Source organism: Diuraphis noxia, unplaced genomic scaffold (genome assembly GCF_037042655.1).
Source record: "Diuraphis noxia isolate RWA-SAM2 unplaced genomic scaffold, SU_Dnox_SAM2 contig0008, whole genome shotgun sequence".
NCBI classification, from domain to species: domain Eukaryota; kingdom Metazoa; phylum Arthropoda; class Insecta; order Hemiptera; family Aphididae; genus Diuraphis; species Diuraphis noxia.
Window position 1 is genome coordinate 4,493,708 of NW_028301718.1, and position 19,923 is coordinate 4,513,630.

Consider the following 19,923-nt stretch of genomic DNA (forward strand, 5'->3'; position numbering starts at 1 on the left):
TTACTTGTCAGTTGGTTTCTGCTCATTCCGAAACCACACTTAACTAAAATATTCATCAATTTAATGGTATTATTCTAGTGAAATATGTAATATTATATTATAATGTTCTTCTAATTTCATAACTACGGTATATTTTTTTATACTATATCAAACCTAATCTCGGTTATTTGCACGTAAAATAATATTTTCCCTTCATTTTTTGATAATTTTTGTATTTTTGTAAATTTCCTCTTGTAAAATGGCTGTAAATATTAGTTCAGCGGTTAAATCAAGCAATATAATGACCATTCAACTGGACTTGGAAGAATTAAAACTCAACATCGACAATATGTTTTTAGTTATCAACGGAATAATTGTATCTTGTGAGTACATATAGTTGATCTTATATACTACATAAATATTAAACATTATTTTCAGAACTATATTCATAAAAATGTTTTAATTTGAACTATTTGTCAAATTAACTATATCATTTTTAAATTTGTATGCACTCTAAGTATAGGTAGGTACAAAAAATATTAAAAGTAATATATCTTTGAACTGCAATTATTTTTAAATATCGTTTAAAACGCTTAAAGTGTAAATAGATTTTCTAAGCATTTTTTCAAAATATATAGTTATTAGTAACAAAATTGTATAGAATACTTAGATTAAGATAATACAATTTAAAAAACTACCCTGCATCCATATCAATTCAATATTAAATATACCTATTAATTTAGTTTATTATAGTGTACTGTAATCTACAAAGGGTCATATTAAAATACTTTGAAATTGGCGTTGATTCAATAAAAGTATGGTTGATGAAAAATTTGTATGACTATAACATATAGTGGACGTGCCTAAAATGCATAAAATATACTTTTAAATCAGTAAAAACTAAAATCATATTCATATGTAAAATGATGTGAGTTTAACGTAATATAATATTATCTTAGCTACAGTATAACCCGACTTTATATATGAAAAAATCGACAAAAATAAAATACGGTGCTATATATAATAGCTAGTTAGCAAACCTATCAGTTCACCGGCTAATTACCGTCAATGTACCTTATTTTTTAAACTATAATGTCTAATTTTACCGAAATGGGCAATCCACCTGTGGCATTTGTTATATATTTTCAAACGTAATTCAAACAACTCCAAAATATTCCTGATATCTCTAAGAACATTTTCGTAATACTAACATCGATTATATTTTAGTATGTTTTATATATGTAACTTATGGCAATCCTATATTATCTAAACAAAAAATATTCGATTTTCATGAGCTAAAACGAAATTTATGTATGAATTACTCTTTGGAAATAAGCGATGTATAGGAAACAAGTAAGTTGGAAAATAAAGTTATAATTTTTTTTGTTTTGATTATTAAGTGTTTCTGACATATAAGGTCTTCAAACTTATAAATAAGATAATTGAAAATATAACATTTAGAATTGGTAATAGTACCAGCTCCTCCAAATAACTTTATCAATATATATAATTAAAATGATCATTAAAGTCATTACGTAAATATAATTATCTAAGCATAAATAAAATACAATTTACTCTTTCATTATTTTATCTTGTCAGATTGCTTTTGCTGTGAAATTTGTTCATTTTAAATCATAACAGATTTTTAAGTATATATTTTTAAATTTAAAATAACTAAAAATGCTACTTTTTGCTGTCTTTAAAATATATTGCACACTGCTCAGACATAAATAATGATAGGAGAAGTATTGGCAACATAGTTCCTTCTCCGGTCCTCGATACCATAGAAAAAAAAAAGACATAAATAATGATATTAATGACTATGTCACATGACATTTTTACATAAACAATAACGACTTAATAAGGAATCGGTCACTAGTTCACTACTCAAAAGCATTAATAACCTTGTTTGCTATAAAATTTAAAATTCTAAATAATACATTTTACAAACCATAGCGTTTACCATAAATGAAATATATTGTCATATTGGACGTATTTCTATATACGATATATATGTGTATAAGGTATAACTCTCATGATGGATTTAAAAAAAGCTAGGGGAACAAACGCGACCGAGAACCAACATACATAAATATAAAAATACTCATGAGTTATAACTATGTTACATATATGCGTATATAAAAAACATATTATTATAAGTATCATCGGTAAACGGTAAAGCGCACTAAAAACTAACGATAGCAATAATTGAAGTCAATTGTTTTATGACAGCAACTATGAAGTAAAAATATGTATATTAATTTCACAAGTAGGTACTCAGAAATTATTTCTACGGTATTCCATATCTAATGATAACACGAAAGCGCACGTGGCCTAGTAAAATTCGATTTAAAATTTGAACATGGTAAGGTAATATGTATGCAATATACATTGCTTTTTATTTTTTAAGATAAATTTAAACAAAATACAATCACTTTGCATGACTAATTTAGATATAGTTAGTTATAATAAAAATTTTGTATTCAAGTGAATACGATATGGGTATTTACGTCGCCGATCGCTAGTACCATTTTAGATGGTTGACTCATTTGAGTATTATCTGTCATTTCGTAAAATGACATAATATTAAATATATATGTAGCTACTAGGCCAATGACAATGAAAAGACATTATTAAAAATTACAAAAAATTATTAAAATATAATAATATTAGTAAATAGAAATAAAAGAGATTGTTTTCCTGTTCCTTGTTAATTTGACTTCACTTTTTTTCACGAGATTTGGAGTATTCGAACTTTGAATATTTCTATAGAATGTTATAATTGAATCTCAAATGTTAATTAAAATTACGGCTTATTATAGCCGCGATTCAAATATAGCGTTAATTAATATTTTCTGGTTATTGTTGTAAGTAGAAAATAAATCTTTTCTAGATTAATTTCTTATAAACGCGGGTTATTTTTATTAGGATAATTTTAAAATGACATGAAACTATATTATATTTTATGTTCAACTGTTTCTGTAATGTTATATATCAAACCCAAAACGAGTTAAAATATTTAAAAAATTATACAGTGTATAAAAAAATTCTAATATAAACATTCATTGAAAATTACATGAATCTATAGCCATTTGTTTTAGAGTTACACTAAAAATAAAAATTGATTTAGCAAAAATCCGATTTTGAGTAAAAATTCTGGTTTTCTTTAATTTAATTTTTGTTTTTCCGACACTTTTGAAAACTACTAAAATGCACCAACTACATTCAATTTCTTACCAAAAAAGTTACTGAAACTAAAAATTGAATTATTTTTTCAACTACTTATATAGTATATTCAAATACAAATTAAAAGTTTAAAAAAACTCTTCATTGTAAAACCAATAATACATTCATTGCTCCGAGCTCTGCTCAGAATTTAAAATAAAAATATTATATTTGCATTGTATCCATTATATGAGTATGATAATATGAGCAATATTAATAATTACTATTGTAGTATTATATTAATTGAATGTTTAATGTTTGCCTGCAGTTATGCAAGTAGGATTCGCATGTTTAGAAGCTGGATGTGTGCAGCCCAAAAATGTGACTAACATTTTAATGAAAAATATATTGGATTTATGTGAGTACCTATGTATAGAATTTACCTCATACTTTGTACACCATGAAGAATACAATTTAAAAACAAGTGAAAAACGTGATTTAATTGACACTAGGGAAGAACCGCAGGATTAACGACAATAAATTGATGATATTATGGATTGTATACAATAATTCATTTACTTTTTCATATAAAACATCAAAATTAAAGTGTCATCATTGGGTGGCTTCTTTATTCACTTTTGTATTTGTATACTCATGTTATCTGTACCTATCGTTATCATATATGCTTATTATGTCATCTGATATATAGATTGTATATTATGACTTAAAATTTAAAAAAAAATATATATATTATGGATTGATGCATAACTATTAACTACCTACCGGCTACCTAGCTACATAACTATTATCCATGAAAATGAAACAATATTGTTCTGAAGAATTGTGTGCAATGGAATAGAATATTCGCACCTATTATTTTTGTAAAACTCCTTTCTTAGCATTCCAGAAACAAAATGAAAGTGCCAATATGTGCTTTAAAATTTTAAAACTGATGGTGAACTTCTTATTTTGAATTTTGTATTTATTTTTTTTTTACTGTTAGAATACATTTTCTTGTGGTCTGAAAATTAACTAACTTTTTACGTGACATAAATGCTTAAAAATACACAACTAATTTGGTCGTTAGTGACCTAACCTGGCCATGGAACACAACTTGATTAATGTCTTAATCGTTAAATTTAAATCACAAAAATTGATTACCTAATTTCCATCAAAATATCAAAAGAAAATAGAGGTCTAAAAAAAGCTCTCGTGTTACGTTTTTCACGTTTTAACATGTCCTAATAATATAATATATTAAAATTTTTAATATATTTTTATAATACTTTATTATAGTCATCTGCGCCCTATCGTACTGGCTGGTGGGATACGGGTTGGCCTACGGTGGCGGTGGTTGCAGATACTATGGTAAGGAATTCTTTGCGGGCGTCGGCATGCCGTCAAGTCAAAACGGAGTGTGGTTTTTCCAGTTCGTGTTCGCAGCGACTGCAGCAACTATCATATCCGGTGCTGTAGCCGAGAGGTGCAATTTCGTCGCATACATATTATACAGCGTTATCATATCAGGTAAATCGTAACTTGTAATTCATATAAGTGTTTACAGTGCGCTGCATATTATATCATAGTACACATACCTATAGTGCGTGCTCGAGTGCTTAATTGGCTCGTATACCTGGACTAAGTCCTCTGGGGTCCCTGCAGACATATAGGAGGTAATGAGGGGGTGAGATGTGAGCTAAAGACAAATTTTATTCTCTCTGCCAAAAAAAGTTTTTAGTTGTGAACTTAACCTCCCCATATACGACGGATATTTTTCCAATTCTAACTCCCTACAATTATATAATGTTGCATACATATAATAAGCATAATAATTCAATTTTTTATTATAAATATATATTTTTAAAATATTTAAAAAAACTATGAAAAATAAAATTTTGTATTTGAAATTTGTGCGCTTATTATACGTGTGCTTATTACTAAATCCAATGCAGTCTTGCAATAACTGCTGTATAAATCCGGCTGATAAAATGTAAAATCCACTTTATATAATGATATTATATGCTATAATTATAGATACATCATACATATATTATGCATTGTTCCACGTGAATTTTGTTTATTATATATATCTATATTAATTATAAATCACTATATTAGTATTATAATATTACATATTAGGTATATAATTATTTTAGGTAAACGTGATCACCCTTTACGATAACCCCTAATAATTCAACTTATCGTGTGTATAAAATCATATTATATTATAATGTATTTATAGTTTAAAAATAACTAGAGATAAAAATAATGTTATACTTACCTACCACTATTATAGTATTATGATGACTTCCGCATTTCAGGTGTGACGTATCCCATCGCCTCGCACTGGACTTGGTCACCCGACGGTTGGTTGCTGAAAATTGGCTATTCCGATTTTTCCGGCGCTGGGACAGTGCACTTACTGGCCGGTAGCTGCTCGTTCATCGCAGCCTTGTTCATCGGGCCCCGGAACGGACGTTTTAGTACCATCGCTCCGAACGAATACAACGGACACTCGATGCCGGTAAGCCACACGACTATGTCTGTTGTATTTATATAAATTATAATAAACAACACGTTACACATGCCAAGAATAACCTGCATAGAAGGATAGAACATAAGACGAATGAAACAGTGTCGAACACGACGTTAATAAGAGAAAAACAAAGGTACCTAAAAATAATAATGAAGAAAAAAATAAAGCTAATTGGACATCTGCTAATACCACAGATATATATTATATGTATATCTGTGGTTAATTTACACAATAAATTATTAACCATCATCATGGAAGAGAAAATAAATGGTTAAAAAACTCTTGAGGATAAACGCGGAAATCCTTCTTTGAAGAAATCCACTATTGGATGGGTTTTACTTTTACGTCTTACCAACAATTTAAGAGGAAGGCATGTGGCAGACATGAATGGCTACAACGATAAAGCTTTGCTTTTAGAAGCTCATGATGAATTTATGATATAAATTTAAATAAAGCACACACATAAATACATAATATATAATACATAATACATAATACATAATATACTTTATCTAGCATACCTTAACAATTTCTTAGATTATTTTTACTAATCATTTTTTACGTAGGTACAGCCATATGTGATTACATCATATTGACTTTACCTATAAATTAGTTTATAGTATTCGACCATTTAAAAAAACATATTTATGTTTATATAGCTAGTAGCCACGGGAACTCTGTTGCTTATATCAGGATTCCTGTCGTTCAATGGCGCGTCCCTGGGCCATATTACCAAACCCGGTGACGGAGAAATAGTGGCAATTAGTGTGGCCAACACCATTTTTAGTGGAAGTGGTGCGGCAGTGGTCATATTGATTATAGGCAAAGTTGGTCTGATTGGGGAGTCCAGGTGGCCATTCGCGATGACCATCAACGCCGTCTTGAACGGAATGGTGAGTATACCTAATATTAATAATCTTAAATATTATATCCACTTACTTTTCATAGATACAACCTTACTTCAGTGGATAGCTTAAATTTTTAGGGTTGCAGTTCATGGTATAAAGGTGTACTTACCTAATTATATATATTTACTTATATACTTATATACTTACTCAGGTCTCGGTGTGCGGAGGTGTCAACGAGTACACACATTTTTCTGCAGTGCTGATTGGAATGATTGGTTGTATCATTTACTTAGTGTTGCAATGGTTTGTTCCCCTTTTAAAAGGTATAAATATTAAAATATATAACCTACGTAATTATTATATAATATTATTTAGGCTTTAGATATTTTGTGGCCCTGTGCAACATTAAAATATATCCATATCTGAGGACAAAAATATACCATCCGGTGCCTTAAGCCATCCCTAATTACTTGTATCATTAGGTATATGTTGTATATTAACACTCATCATTGTTTATAAATTCATATATGTAATTATAAGTTGGTAGTGTTTATAATCAACGCACGTATATTATACAACACTTAATTCGAAATTGATTTTTGTTTAACATTAATTTAATTCAAACGGTCAAGCTTTAATTGTTTTTCATAATTTTCGTTTTAGTTGTATATAATTATATTTTATTTAGTGGACGATCCGCTAGAAACGACTGCCGTCCATTTTGGTGGTGGATTGTGGGGAGTGATAGCTACACCGCTTTTTGTAAAAGGAGGATTTTGGAACAATCCCGATTCTATGCCAGTAAGTTTATGTAATATATAAAGTCGAGTGTCTTAATATACTCTATGTATGAAGGTGTCAAAATGATTTAACAAACATATGCTAACAGCCATTAATCCTTCTACAACAATTTTTTTTTAATTCTGATTTTATAATCATATAATCATATAATTTAAGAAGTGTTCTGTGGCAGTTCCAACTTCTCCAATTTTTTTAAAAATAGGAACTGATATTCTTTAGCATAAATTATTAAATAGATAATTTTTCATAAAAATTAGACATGTGCAAACGAGAATTTTAATAAGTACTTTAATTCCGTGTCCTTAAAATGTATGTATTTATTAAGAATAATAGTCCATAAAAATAATTTAACAAAAACATAAAATGTAATATGTAAAATTGAATCTAGCAGTTTGTCTACATATCAGTTCATTAATTAAAAAAATAAAGAGGTGTTTTTATTTACACTTTACAGCTTTTGAAATCGAATCTAATTGGTGCTGCATCGATTATTTTATGGTCAGTAGTAAACAGTGCAATATTGTTCGGGTTCCTAAGAGTGTTTGACCTGCTCCGTGTGTCCAAAGAAAAAGAGATTATCGGTAAATGAATATTTTATTATAATATAATTATATTTTTAGTGTGATATAGGTAAGTATATTATTATTATAGTACGTAGTTTAGAGACATGCATATTTTATTGATATTCATATATTAATATATTGTGTTAATTTTTTAACGTATCAATGGAGCGTAATTTTATTAGATATACTTATTATATTATTATATTTTTCGTAATTTGTGTGAGTATAATGTTTAATTGCAATGTTCTTCCAGGTTTGGACATGAGTCTTCACAAGGAACAAGCATACCCGGAGACCAACATTTGTATTGAAAACGGATATAAAAGTAAGTGATGGTCAATAATTGATGATCCCGTAAAAAAAAATATATATTATTTTTTCGTGTACCTATAGGTCCTAGAAAAATATGATATAAAATTATACAAATATATAGAATACATAAATATTATAGTAAAAGGGGAATTACCCGTTTCCGCCAAAATTTGAAATGACCGATTCCGCCATCGCCCGTTTCCGCCAATTTAAAAAAAGGTTCGATTTCCGTTTCCGCCAATTTACCTGCTATTCACTTATTCATAATTAATATACACAACATTTTGTCATAGTTTTAATAAATATAATAATAAAGTAAAAATCACTTATTCATAATTAATATACACAATATTTTGTCATAGTTTTAATAAATATAATAATAATACATAAATACATATAATATTTTGATATTTTGTCAAACCTAATTTTAAGAAATACAGTAATTGAAATAATTTCAAAAGTCATAATATTTTTTTAATTTATTTAATATAATTAAATGCAACACTCTTTACGTACGAATAACGCAATATTAGTTTATTTTTAAAATCAGTTATAGCCTTATTAGTCCTATCACATTTTAACAAAGTGTATCATATATGATACAGTGCAAGGCAATGTTAGATACAAACGAAAAATCCCCTTATAAATTTTTACTCATTTATGTATGATAGTGTACACTCCCGCTGACAGTCGCGGACGGGCATTTCCATGATGAATGATGATGCTATTCAATTATATATATATATATAATATAAATAACTTTAAAATGGAATCATCGTACCTATACAAATCGATAAGATTGGTTGATTTGATTGATAAGTAATTGAACAGATAGGAACATTGAGATATAGTGTTGACACATAGGTAGACGTAGTGACACTAGTGTTTAATACTTACAACGAGATAAACGTATTTGTGAATTTGTTATTTAATAATATACATTATACAATCAGTACTATGGAATATATAGAAAGTAAAATTGGTAAAAAAATGTTAGTTTTGGATGATTTTAAATATTTCATATTTTGGAGCAGAATATTTTCTCAACAATGTTGGATTTTTTTAACTTAAATTTTTTTATTTTAAGCAATCAGGTTCATGTAGGTATACATTGATAATAAGCAAAATTAATAAAGTCATATTTTATAATGATAAGTAATTGAGTGAAGTAATCTCTCAATGAGAAATTTAGATACTTCGTCAGTAAAAATATAAATGTGCAATTATAAAATTAAAAACGTGAGAAGACATTTAAATTTAAAATAAAATAATACAGGTATTTTAAAAAAAAGTTCAATTAATTATTTTCCTTAACTGTAGTGTTAATCTATGTCAGTTTTATACTGTTATGCATTATACTTCAATAGCTTCTTGAATATTTATTTTGGTTTTTACTTTATAACGATGTTTAAAATTAAAAAACACAAATTTGAAAAAAAAATATGGAAATGCGTCTTAGCAGAATAAAATCTTCTACAGCTATGTAAGCGGCTAATCATAAGGAAAAATCAAACGAATTATGTTCAGAATTTACTAAATTATAATGTCTCAGTTAATTTTCACGATCATGGGTCCCTATTTTTAAATTTTACTTGATAATTCGCTTTCAGACAACAAAACCACAGTTATCAGACACGCCTACGACAATGTGGCTATGCAACACACCCTGCAACAGTAATAAGCAGATATCTCATCTTTTACGACAAGAGACGTCAATATTATATAATAAATCGTAAAACAATAATTCATATACTATACAAAAACATGATAAGTGTATTATATATTATATAAAATAATAAAATAATGTTGAATGTTCTATCAGCAAATATATGTTATCACGGCCGTGGCATAAGTGACGAAATATTATGTATAATTTATTATTTATTAATTTATTATATTGTATACCTAATGCAGGGATGCACTCAGGATTATTATTTTTTGGTGGGGAGGGGGGCTAAATTAAATCATTTTCAAATATTAATACTATTAAGTATTTAATATTTATTTTAAAACATGTACAGGAATCTTTAAGCTTGTGTATACGATCTTTTACTTAGTAATTTTGTTTTTTGATTCCGGTTCTAAGTTGCGCCGTCGTGGTGATGTTATTACCTACTTGTTATGCCTGTAAGGCTGTAAAACATAAATATTAATTTATTAAATTATGAATAGTACCTACCTATGGTGATATTTTTTTATAGAAATATTACGTTTTGAATAGTTGAGACGCCTTGGTCCTTTTTTCCTTATACTGACAGTACTTCCGAAGTTTGAACATTGATTTCTCGATGAATATGAAGCATAACTAATCCATTCGGTCGATTCTGACTTATTGTAATTCTCATTTTGAGGGGAGAATAAGCCCGTTAGACCCCCCTTGGTATAATACTATAATGTGTGGTATGATGGTACTTACATGCGTCGCTCAAACCACCTGCTTCACAGTGGCGTACCCTGCAATGGTAGGGAGGTATTAGCTTCGATTATATACCCCCCGCAGTGTAATTTTTATTTTTAACCAACCAACTTAGCATAGATCTCTTATTACTTATTATACCTATTGTATAATAGTTCCGTGCTACTATAAGTACATTATATACAGGGTGATTCTTTTATCAAACAACACTAATTATTTCAAAAACTATTGACTTTTTTCAATTTTTTTTTTCTTCATAATTTTAGATCCATCTTGTTCTAGAACTATGTATTTTTTTAAATATTTTCACCCTTATACTTATCAGGTAAACCATTATCAACTTTTGATTTTCAAATGACAACCTATACTTAAAATGTCATAAACTAAAAAGGCTATTTTTTCAATGAATTTTCACGTTTAAATTTTAAATTTTCGTTAATCCGTTTTCGAGATATAGCCTCACAAAGTTGGGTGGTTTTAGCCGTTTTAGGTGGTGTTTGTGTGTTATAGGTGTATGCTAGGTGGTATTACACACGAACACCATATAAGTGCAGTTGTACTGTTGTTTGATAAAAGAATCACTCTGTATTATTAAGTATTAACCATATAGGTATAATTGTATAAACATAGAGCCATATGCCCATACAAATGCGTCGTTGATGGTATACCTATCAGAAAACTTGAATGTAATCAGTTTTCAGTTATTAGAAGCAGAGTCAAACTGCGTATTAAAATTAAATAAATTTATACTGCTGCATATAAAAACCTTAATTTGTTATACTTAATAACGTATATTTTTTAGGTAGGTAGGTTTACCTAACCTAATATTTAAATATCTATCATGCATTCATGCAGCATTATAGCAGTGTATTTGAGACTTGAGTATAACGATGGGTGGGTCACCCCCGTAGGGAGTGTACTTTATTTTGTTTTTATTTAAATTATTGTACCACACGGTGGCTTAATCTAGGCGTAAGTATATTATAACAAGGGTGATGGTAACTAGTGTGACCAGACGTCCCCCATTAGGGGGGATTGTCCCGTTTTTCAGAGTTGCGTCCCGCATATCTAAATGTCCCACTTTGGTCCCGTATTTATGAAAATTGAAGTGGTGCATCATGATTCCACACTCTACACTCTAAAGGACGTTGTATCAGACTTGCAATCATGAATTGATAATAAAAAAAAATTGTATCTAAGGATAAGTATTAAAACTGTAATTGTGGTTGTAAATTAAAATTTGTTTAAGTAAAAACTTTAACATTTTAAAATATGTAGAAGGTATCTAATGTTTGTCTGATTTGTTTATCAATAAAAAATTATTTTAAATAAAATGAAATGTAATGGTCACATTAGTGATAGCCGACGGGCCATTTGGAACATATAATTTCAATTCAATCTTTAATTTAGTAAGCAATATAAATTTATAATTTATTATATTCGTAATTTTAAGATAGTTAATTTATAAAGATTACAATTTACATACTTACCTGCCTATTGTTGAGAACGATTAACGAGTGAGTTTACGTTAAATTTAAGTGCTTTTTTGTGAAAATAATTTCCGTTAATTGAATTTGTTAAGTTTGTTTACTTTATACTATCTACTTTTTTCTTTTTCTTAACAATAATAAACTGAATTTTCTTTTAAAAGTATATTATGATTTAAGATGAACAACAATAAACTGTCTTACCTATAGGCTATAGTCAAACGCCTAAATTATCATAGGTATCTTATTGACCTAGTTGGTACTTACTGTTTTAGTGTATTATGAATATTTCGAAAAAAAAATGTTTTACCTATACCTATTTATGTTTTGATGTAATAATTTAACATCTATTATAATATTATATTTTTTAACATGTAACATGTAAGTTCATTCAGTATATTAAATGTAAAATAATATTTTAGCAACATTGTATTGTAACGTAGTATTTCAACAAGGTGTAGAATTTCATGCTTTTATAATTTTTGTATATATAAATGTTAATAACATGTCCATGTTGAGTGTAACCAGGGACTAACATTATGTGTACAACTAATAATTATATTCTTATATTATTAATATGACAAACTTTAATTTCTTTAATAATAAATAAAAATAAAGCAATACTTTATTTAGTCCAATATCCATTTAATTTTCTAAATATTTAAATTAATAAAGTCCATCTAAGTACCTACTAAATAAACTAATCCGACTAGGTATGCAAAGCTCAGATTTTTTGTTTTTATATTGATACTTCAACATATAATTGTTTACCAATAGTTAAACTATAGTATCTTTTTATAATTGAGTTTTTAAGGGATATAATTTAACAATAAATTAATAGCAAACTGTAAACCTATTTATTAGGATTTTGTACCCATAAAATGTCTTTAGTTTTAAAATAAAATTGGAAAAAAATATGAGATGAAAAATTTATAAGAATCAGTTCAAAAGTATAAACCAATTATGGAAAAAAATAATAAGTTTAAAAAAATTTTACTGCTAAAATAAAGAAGATTTGCTTGATTAAAAATACTGATTGAAATCATCTTAATGGTGAAGCTGATTGTAATAATGAATTGTGCAATTGCTGATTATAACAATTATTTCATATTCAATTTAAGTTATAAATATAATAAAACAGACTTGAAAATTTGAGAAGTATAACTTATTTCACAATAACTTAATTAATCAGATAAAGATTGAGAGTATAAAACTATTAAATATACACAAACCACGATAATTTAAATCAAATTTTATAACAATTGTTGATAAAAAATAAATCTATTAACTATCAAACTTTAAGATAAAAATAATAACTATTAACTAATAACATTATGACATTGTGTTCCCATGTAATTTTTTAATGTTTGTTAAATATACATGCATATAGTATGGTAGGTTAGGTTATATTATAAAGTGTATTATAGCTAATATGTGTATAAAATATTGAAATTTAAAATTGCCAATTTATTATTTTTAATTTCAGAATGTTGTATTGAATTTAAAAAAAAAAATTAATTTTCAAATTTAAATTATTTGTTTAATATACTATATATATATTTTTTAAACTTAATTAAGACATTAGAAACTAATGTCATATTACAATTTTACTTTACATAATGAATCAATGAATCGATAGTGAGGTATGAATACACAATTTAGTAGCCAATGATTGATCCATTACTTTTACTTTTAATTAAACTACTAAATTAAAATTTTTCTTTTTGCACTCGGCATGAGGTGTTTGACATTATTACAATAAATTGTTTGTGTATGAAAATTTTACAGGTAGTTGTGACTTACGAAAACTGATAAGTACATTATTATTTGTATATAGTTTTTGTAATAATTTATACACTAGTGCTTGTATTTATAATTCACTAGATAGTAGATACTTTAATCTTGGGTAAAATTTTAATGATTGTAATGAACTCAGTATCTCCTTAGATTCCTCAAAATATTATATTTCTATTCGTCAGTTCAGGAATGATTTACAATCCTTTCCTTTAGTAAATCATCAATTAGAGCAGTGTTTCTCAAATTATGTTAATACCCCCTTGAATAGCAATCAATTTTTTAAAGCCCACGTATGTTAGAATTCAATAGTTAATTTTAATTTATAGCATAAGTAAATTATTTAAATAAACCTGCATATTATGAAAAAACTTATAACTTTATCTGTTAATAACAATAAATTTTAGTTTAATTTAAAAAAATTAACTACAGTGAGATGGTTCAACTTGATGTTTTTTAGCTAGTTTTTTTTTACATTAGGTTGGATTTTCTTTAAGCACCTAACCTATTCTTGGGGAATTTAATATTCTGTGATAACATTTAATATTTTATGGTGTAGAAAATTATTGAAAATTTTACATTTTAAACACTGAATATTATTTTATGAAATTGAAAATAATAACAACATAAACAATAACCAATATAATACACTTGGATTGAATCAAATGGTGTACTAAAAAGTTGGTTAAGATAATAAGTATTAAAAAATATAATGAGCATTCACAATCACCAAAAAAAATAAAAATAAGTTATTGTGCATTTCTTTACATAGTACCAACTACTGACTGATAATTATTATATGAATCATTAAGTATATGACATATTATATTTAGATTGCACTTTGCACTATGTACATGTTTTTGTGTGAATGCTCGCTGCCTGTCTTTTGACCAAAACACAATCACTGCCCAAATTAGGTTATGTGCTTCACAGTTATCCTCAACCCTCCTTAGAGTTAGAGCACTGAGAACCACTGAATCTGAGAATTAAGATTATTTAGTTTAGATTAGGCTACAATTATTTTGATGTAAGAATCTTATTAAATGATTTTTATTTTTGAGTATTTGTTGCTGATTTCTCCAAACCATTTTCCATGTTCTAAGTATCTTTAATTCTTCCTCAGAAAAGTCCCAGTAGTTTATGTTTTTTGACAATAAAGATGATCTGAAAAGTCAAGTACACAGCAGTTAAAATTAATTAAATGTAATTTTATAGCAAAAACATTATTTTTTGTGATATTAATATTTTCACCCGTATTTTCATTTGCTGGCAGAGTAGTAATTTCTGTATCATCTTTATCATTTATTGAATCTACAGAATCAATTTCTATCGTCTTCTACACTTCTACAGTAAATATAAAAAACAAAAGATATTGAAGTTTTAAATTATGTAATATATACTAACCATTAACTGTTTCTTCTTCCAAAATAAGATTTTCTAGATTGTTAGAAACTTAGAAATAAGTTTATCTGATAAACTTTCTGTAAAATAAAATTTCTTATAAGTACCTTGTTCTAATTAAATTTAGGTAGTTTTCTATATTTTATTTTATTATTAGTTTTTTTTATATAAATAGCTATGGACATTAATGCGCGAACTTCAAATTATGTTAAAAATATAAAAAAAGCATTTCATTAAGTAAGACGTAAGTAATGAAAATTTATTATTTTAAAACTTTAAAATACCTGTAAGTTATGATTTTCTTGAATAAAAGAACCTAGCTGGTACAAAATCAGGCTTAATATATTATTTCCAAATCATCCAAATTGTTTATAAAATGTTTGCTACAGAGCTTAGTATACTCTGTTATCACAATAAGAACATCTTTTTTATTTTATTAATCCATTTTTTCCTAAGATTAATGTTTGAAGGAAATTTGTAAAAACATTTAAGAAAATGTACATAAAATATTTGAAATGATTTTAAGTATATTATGAAAAAAAAATGTTGACCTGTGAAATTTTACATAGTCTGTCTTAGCAGAATCACTAATACAACATTTTTAAACCATTATGATTTTGAATTGTGTAATCAAATTTGAAATTAGTAAGGAAGCTAAAAACAAACTCTTTGCTCGTATAACACAATAATAATATATATTGTATAACATTTATTTCTCTTAGCCCAGAACTATATTATTTTGGTAAAAGATGAATGGTAGATGATGATATAACTATCACTATTCTTTTTCCACGGAGAAAATCGATTTTTTTTAATTTCCACGAAAAACATCTTTAGAGTCTGTGCTCTCAAACGACACAGTCACACCAATACATCATAGAGCATGTTCTATGCTCACCACCAACTAAGATAATATCATGATGTGTCTTCATGATGCTCCTACATAATATGTTAACTTCTAACATTTATACATGGAATAATATGTGTTGTTACTTGTTCTTGTTCAATGTAAGTAGAAGCACGATGTAGAGAAGATACAGAAGATGTGAAGTCGTGGTCGAATATCTAGGGGGTTTAGACGTTTTAGTTAGTTTTTACCATGAACTTGAGTGTTTGACTGGCTTGAAGCGTTTGAGCGCAACATAGATATTAATAATTAATGAAAGATATTTACATAGATATTTAATATCTATACACACATCACTCTATTTTATTAATTTAACCATGACGATGGCGTATCCACTATCCAACATGATAAAATTATCATGCAATCCAAATGTATCCATTCGTTTTCGTTAATAAAATAATAACCATGTTCAATGCATAGATAATATAATATGATGTATATATTATCTATGGTTCAATCGTTCAATGTTGAGCAAACGAATTTTTAATTTTTATCTTACGAGTTTTGAATTTCTGATAGTACTTATCATGGAACATACGAATAACCCGACAACTTCGTCTCCTCCATGTGAAATGTGTATAACGAATTTTTCATATTCGCTGTTCAGAAATTCATGATTTCAGTTTTTCTTTTTCATTTGATTAACCGACGAATTCAAAATTGAAGTATTTTATCCTTATATCCGATTCAATATACATCTATATAATCAATTACAAATCGTGAATGACCAAAAGGACGCAAACTTGACAGGTAATGAACCAATGAATAGTTAAAAAATATTTTATAACTGACTAGGTAACAACTTTTGCTACAACGCTATTTGCAGTTTTCAGAGTTTTCGTTAGACGAGTACCTAATATTTTTTGACGAAATTATATTTATCTTAAGATACCAACTTCATTAGGATTTATTACTTGGCATTACGCATAAAAATAACCCTGTGTCCATACTTAACATTTATCTTTTTATAGTTGTGCGGACTTTTGAACAATATTAGTACATAGGTAATAATACAATATTATTTTTTTTTTGATATTTAACTTATTATCTATTCTGTTTACAGAAAAAAAATAAGATGAGCAATTATTCCACTCCAAAAATACTGCGCTCCACAGCAAAATTACCAGAAACGCCTGCCTTGGAACGCATTGGATATGGAACTGGTGTGTTATTTCTCAAGTAATGTTAATGTGCAGTCATGATAACCTTTATAATAACTTAGGTGTCGGTGTGTTCAATTTGCAAAGAAAAGATCAGTCGCCGTGGGCAGCAAAAATTATCAGTCGTAATGCTGGTAGAGATCGCAAACAGTTTAGCAACCGTTTGCAGCTAGAAGCTAAAGTGTTATCGTCACTCAACCATCCTAATATAATTGGCTATCGAGCATTTGTCAAGAGACCTGATGGCCGAGAAGTATGATTTTACCATTTAAAATAACTATAGTTTTAAATGTTTTCTGTAAGGTTTTTTTAATTTTAGGTACTGTTAATGGAACAATGTGAACAAAGCTTAATTGATTTGATTGAAACACGCAAGGAAGAGAATCTTGGACCATACCCTGTAGAATATATCACAAAGGTTGCTGTGGACATTGCAAAAGCATTAGAATATTTACACTCATCTTTAGTATTGCATGGAGACATAAAATCTGGGAATGTTTTGGTGAAAAGTAAGTCTGTTTATGTGTTGTAACTAGTGTTTGAAAATTTCATGAAATTTAAAATTGTGAATCATTTAAGTATTATTATAATTTTATTATTTTTATTTAAGTTTTATTTAAACGTATAATTGTCATAACTTACCTCCAGAATTTTATAATAATAGGGAATACAATCAATAACTACTCATTAATGGTGGTTTTCATTGGTTAAGTTATTGATAAATATTCATCATCAATATTTGTACTAGAAAAAATTTCAATGTTTTACTTTTTTGTGAAATATTTCATACTTCAAATACTAGCTGTAACTACTAGTAACTAGATATGTACATCATATATAGGTATATATAGGTATCAAAAGAATTACTTTGATAATTTAATTTGATCTAAATCATACTCCTCATAGTCCAGTACTTTAATATTAAACAAAAAGTTTTGTGAAGCTCTTAAAAATTAATGATAACGGCATATTGGCTGAGACACAATATTGTTGTCCTTTAACCAATTAAAATTTCAATATTTTACTAGCCAAATAATAAAATATTCAAATTCAATTTTAAGCCATAAAAATGTCTACAGATTTTTGTATCAATACTCTAACAAAAATAATTCAACATATTTCTTTATTTTAAATATTTTAAAAGTGGTCCATGGCCCTAACTGAAAGTTTTATTTTCATATAAGTTAATTTAGCTCATAATAGTTGGAACAACTACTTCAGGCCTATTTTTTAGTAGTCATTGAAAATTAAAATTAAGATTTGTTTAATATTGTATTTAGGTATTTTAGAATAGAAAATAATTGTTACATGTTATTTAAGTTTTTAACAGGATTATAATAAATTTAATTAACATAAGAGGATGTCACACTGTATGTTTTGTCACCATCTTACATAAATACAACATAGACAATTTTTATTCAACAGTTTCAGTAGTGTGCTGTTAGTTTTGATAATATAAGAGCGGGTTGACCTATTATAAAATTTAAAGGTAAGATTTTATCTAGGCATCTACGCAGACTTTTATTGATATTATATTTAAGTAAATTATAACCTTTTTGAAACTTTTAAAATGATCATAACTTCAAATCAATAACACCAATAAAATCCTATGTGGGGCCCTAAATAATAATCTTAAATTGTATAATATATCAATTAAAAACAGTCAATTCACTCTAATATCAAAACTAACAGCATACTATATGAAACTGATGAAAATTTGCAAAATTGTACATGTTTTAGACACTGAAGACATGCAACATGCTCTTAATACAAAATTCTAGTGACTGAACTAAAAGTAATGTTACCTGAAAAATTGTTAATTCTTGTACTGTGAATAGACTTACATACAACAATATATTTAGTTATTAACTTTCTATTTTTAAGACTAATAAGATTGATATAATGTCCACAGATAACTTTGAGATTGTAAAACTTTGTGATTTTGGTGTCAGTTTACCTTTGAAATTTGATGGAACATTGCATAAAATCAAAGGTTGCAGAGCATTATACATTGGGACTCCTTGTTGGTCTGCTCCAGAAGTATTAAAAGGTGAAGAATGTTTGGGAGCTATCATCACAAGTAAAGCTGATATTTTCAGTTATGGTTTGGTACTTTGGGAGATGATGACTTTATCATTCCCAAACTCAAGTACTGCAATTAATGAATCATATTACACTGGAATGAGTGATGACTTGGATGCCCATTTAGGTGATTTTTTGTTAAAACCAATAATATACAAATAATAACCAATAATAAACTAGTATATTACTAACTATAATCAATATTTATTTTCATTCAGGTGAGAGACCACCAATACCTGAGGGTTTGGCAAGTGATCCAAGATACAAACAAATTATTGAGCTGTTTAATATGTGTACAATGCAAGATTATAAAATGAGACCTTCAGCAAAACAGATATTACAGTTTATGGGTATTTACTAACCTTTAAATTATTTGTTCTAACTATAATTTTAGTACTTATATTAAAATAATTTTTATGTGCCTTATTTGTTTTATATTTAAAAGTATACACATTAATGCTTTTCAATTGTT

The 19,923-nt window shown here is 27.3% G+C and overlaps 2 protein-coding genes and 1 long non-coding RNA gene across 6 annotated transcripts; 2 read left to right on the forward strand and 1 right to left on the reverse strand.

Annotated features, from left to right (window-relative positions):
* The first annotated feature begins 37 nt into the window (after positions 1-37).
* LOC149054299 (putative ammonium transporter 1) lies at positions 38-10,386 on the forward strand. 2 transcript variants are annotated; one of them, XM_089230428.1, is made up of 10 exons: positions 38-362; positions 3,473-3,562; positions 4,441-4,671; positions 5,466-5,668; positions 6,340-6,573; positions 6,740-6,851; positions 7,217-7,329; positions 7,784-7,910; positions 8,146-8,217; positions 9,815-10,386. In XM_089230428.1, the coding sequence occupies exons 1-10, from the start codon at positions 239-241 to the stop codon at positions 9,880-9,882; spliced, it is 1,374 nt and encodes a 457-aa protein (XP_089086554.1). In that variant the 5' UTR covers positions 38-238; the 3' UTR covers positions 9,883-10,386. The 2 variants fall into 2 exon arrangements, with proteins under 2 accessions (XP_089086554.1, XP_089086555.1); XM_089230429.1 differs by lacking the exon at positions 9,815-10,386 and adding an exon at positions 8,286-8,540.
* A 4,551-nt stretch (positions 10,387-14,937) lies between these two features.
* On the reverse strand, positions 14,938-16,604 carry LOC149054300 (uncharacterized). 2 transcript variants are annotated; one of them, XR_016192292.1, is made up of 4 exons: positions 15,587-16,604; positions 15,306-15,382; positions 15,153-15,245; positions 14,938-15,065 (listed from the first exon to the last, which is right to left on the reverse strand). It is a non-coding gene; the product is annotated as an uncharacterized LOC149054300 (long non-coding RNA). The 2 variants fall into 2 exon arrangements; XR_016192293.1 differs by having other exon boundaries at positions 16,296-16,602.
* Positions 16,605-16,803: 199 nt separating this feature from the next.
* On the forward strand, positions 16,804-19,918 carry LOC149054301 (lymphokine-activated killer T-cell-originated protein kinase-like). 2 transcript variants are annotated; one of them, XM_015508603.2, is made up of 7 exons: positions 16,822-16,959; positions 17,181-17,213; positions 17,273-17,372; positions 17,432-17,622; positions 17,689-17,878; positions 19,282-19,578; positions 19,670-19,918. In XM_015508603.2, exons 3-7 carry the CDS (start codon positions 17,285-17,287, stop codon positions 19,810-19,812), a joined length of 909 nt encoding a protein of 302 aa, XP_015364089.1. In that variant the 5' UTR covers positions 16,822-16,959; positions 17,181-17,213; positions 17,273-17,284; the 3' UTR covers positions 19,813-19,918. The 2 variants fall into 2 exon arrangements, with proteins under 2 accessions (XP_089086538.1, XP_015364089.1); XM_089230412.1 differs by lacking the exon at positions 17,181-17,213 and having other exon boundaries at positions 16,804-16,959.
* Positions 19,919-19,923: the final 5 nt, after the last annotated feature.

Excerpts from the sequence above, each read along its gene's own strand:
- LOC149054299 (XM_089230428.1), top strand. The coding sequence starts at position 239 with ATGGCTGTAAATATTAGTTCAGCGGTTAAATCAAGCAATATAATGACC. Across the intron at positions 4,672-5,465 it reads ATACAGCGTTATCATATCAG|GTGTGACGTATCCCATCGCC; the intron begins GTAAATCGTAAC and ends TCCGCATTTCAG. Across the intron at positions 6,852-7,216 it reads GTTTGTTCCCCTTTTAAAAG|TGGACGATCCGCTAGAAACG; the intron begins GTATAAATATTA and ends TATTTTATTTAG.
- LOC149054301 (XM_089230412.1), top strand. The coding sequence starts at position 17,285 with ATGAGCAATTATTCCACTCCAAAAATACTGCGCTCCACAGCAAAATTA. Across the intron at positions 17,623-17,688 it reads AGAGACCTGATGGCCGAGAA|GTACTGTTAATGGAACAATG; the intron begins GTATGATTTTAC and ends TTTTAATTTTAG. Across the intron at positions 19,579-19,669 it reads TGACTTGGATGCCCATTTAG|GTGAGAGACCACCAATACCT; the intron begins GTGATTTTTTGT and ends ATTTTCATTCAG.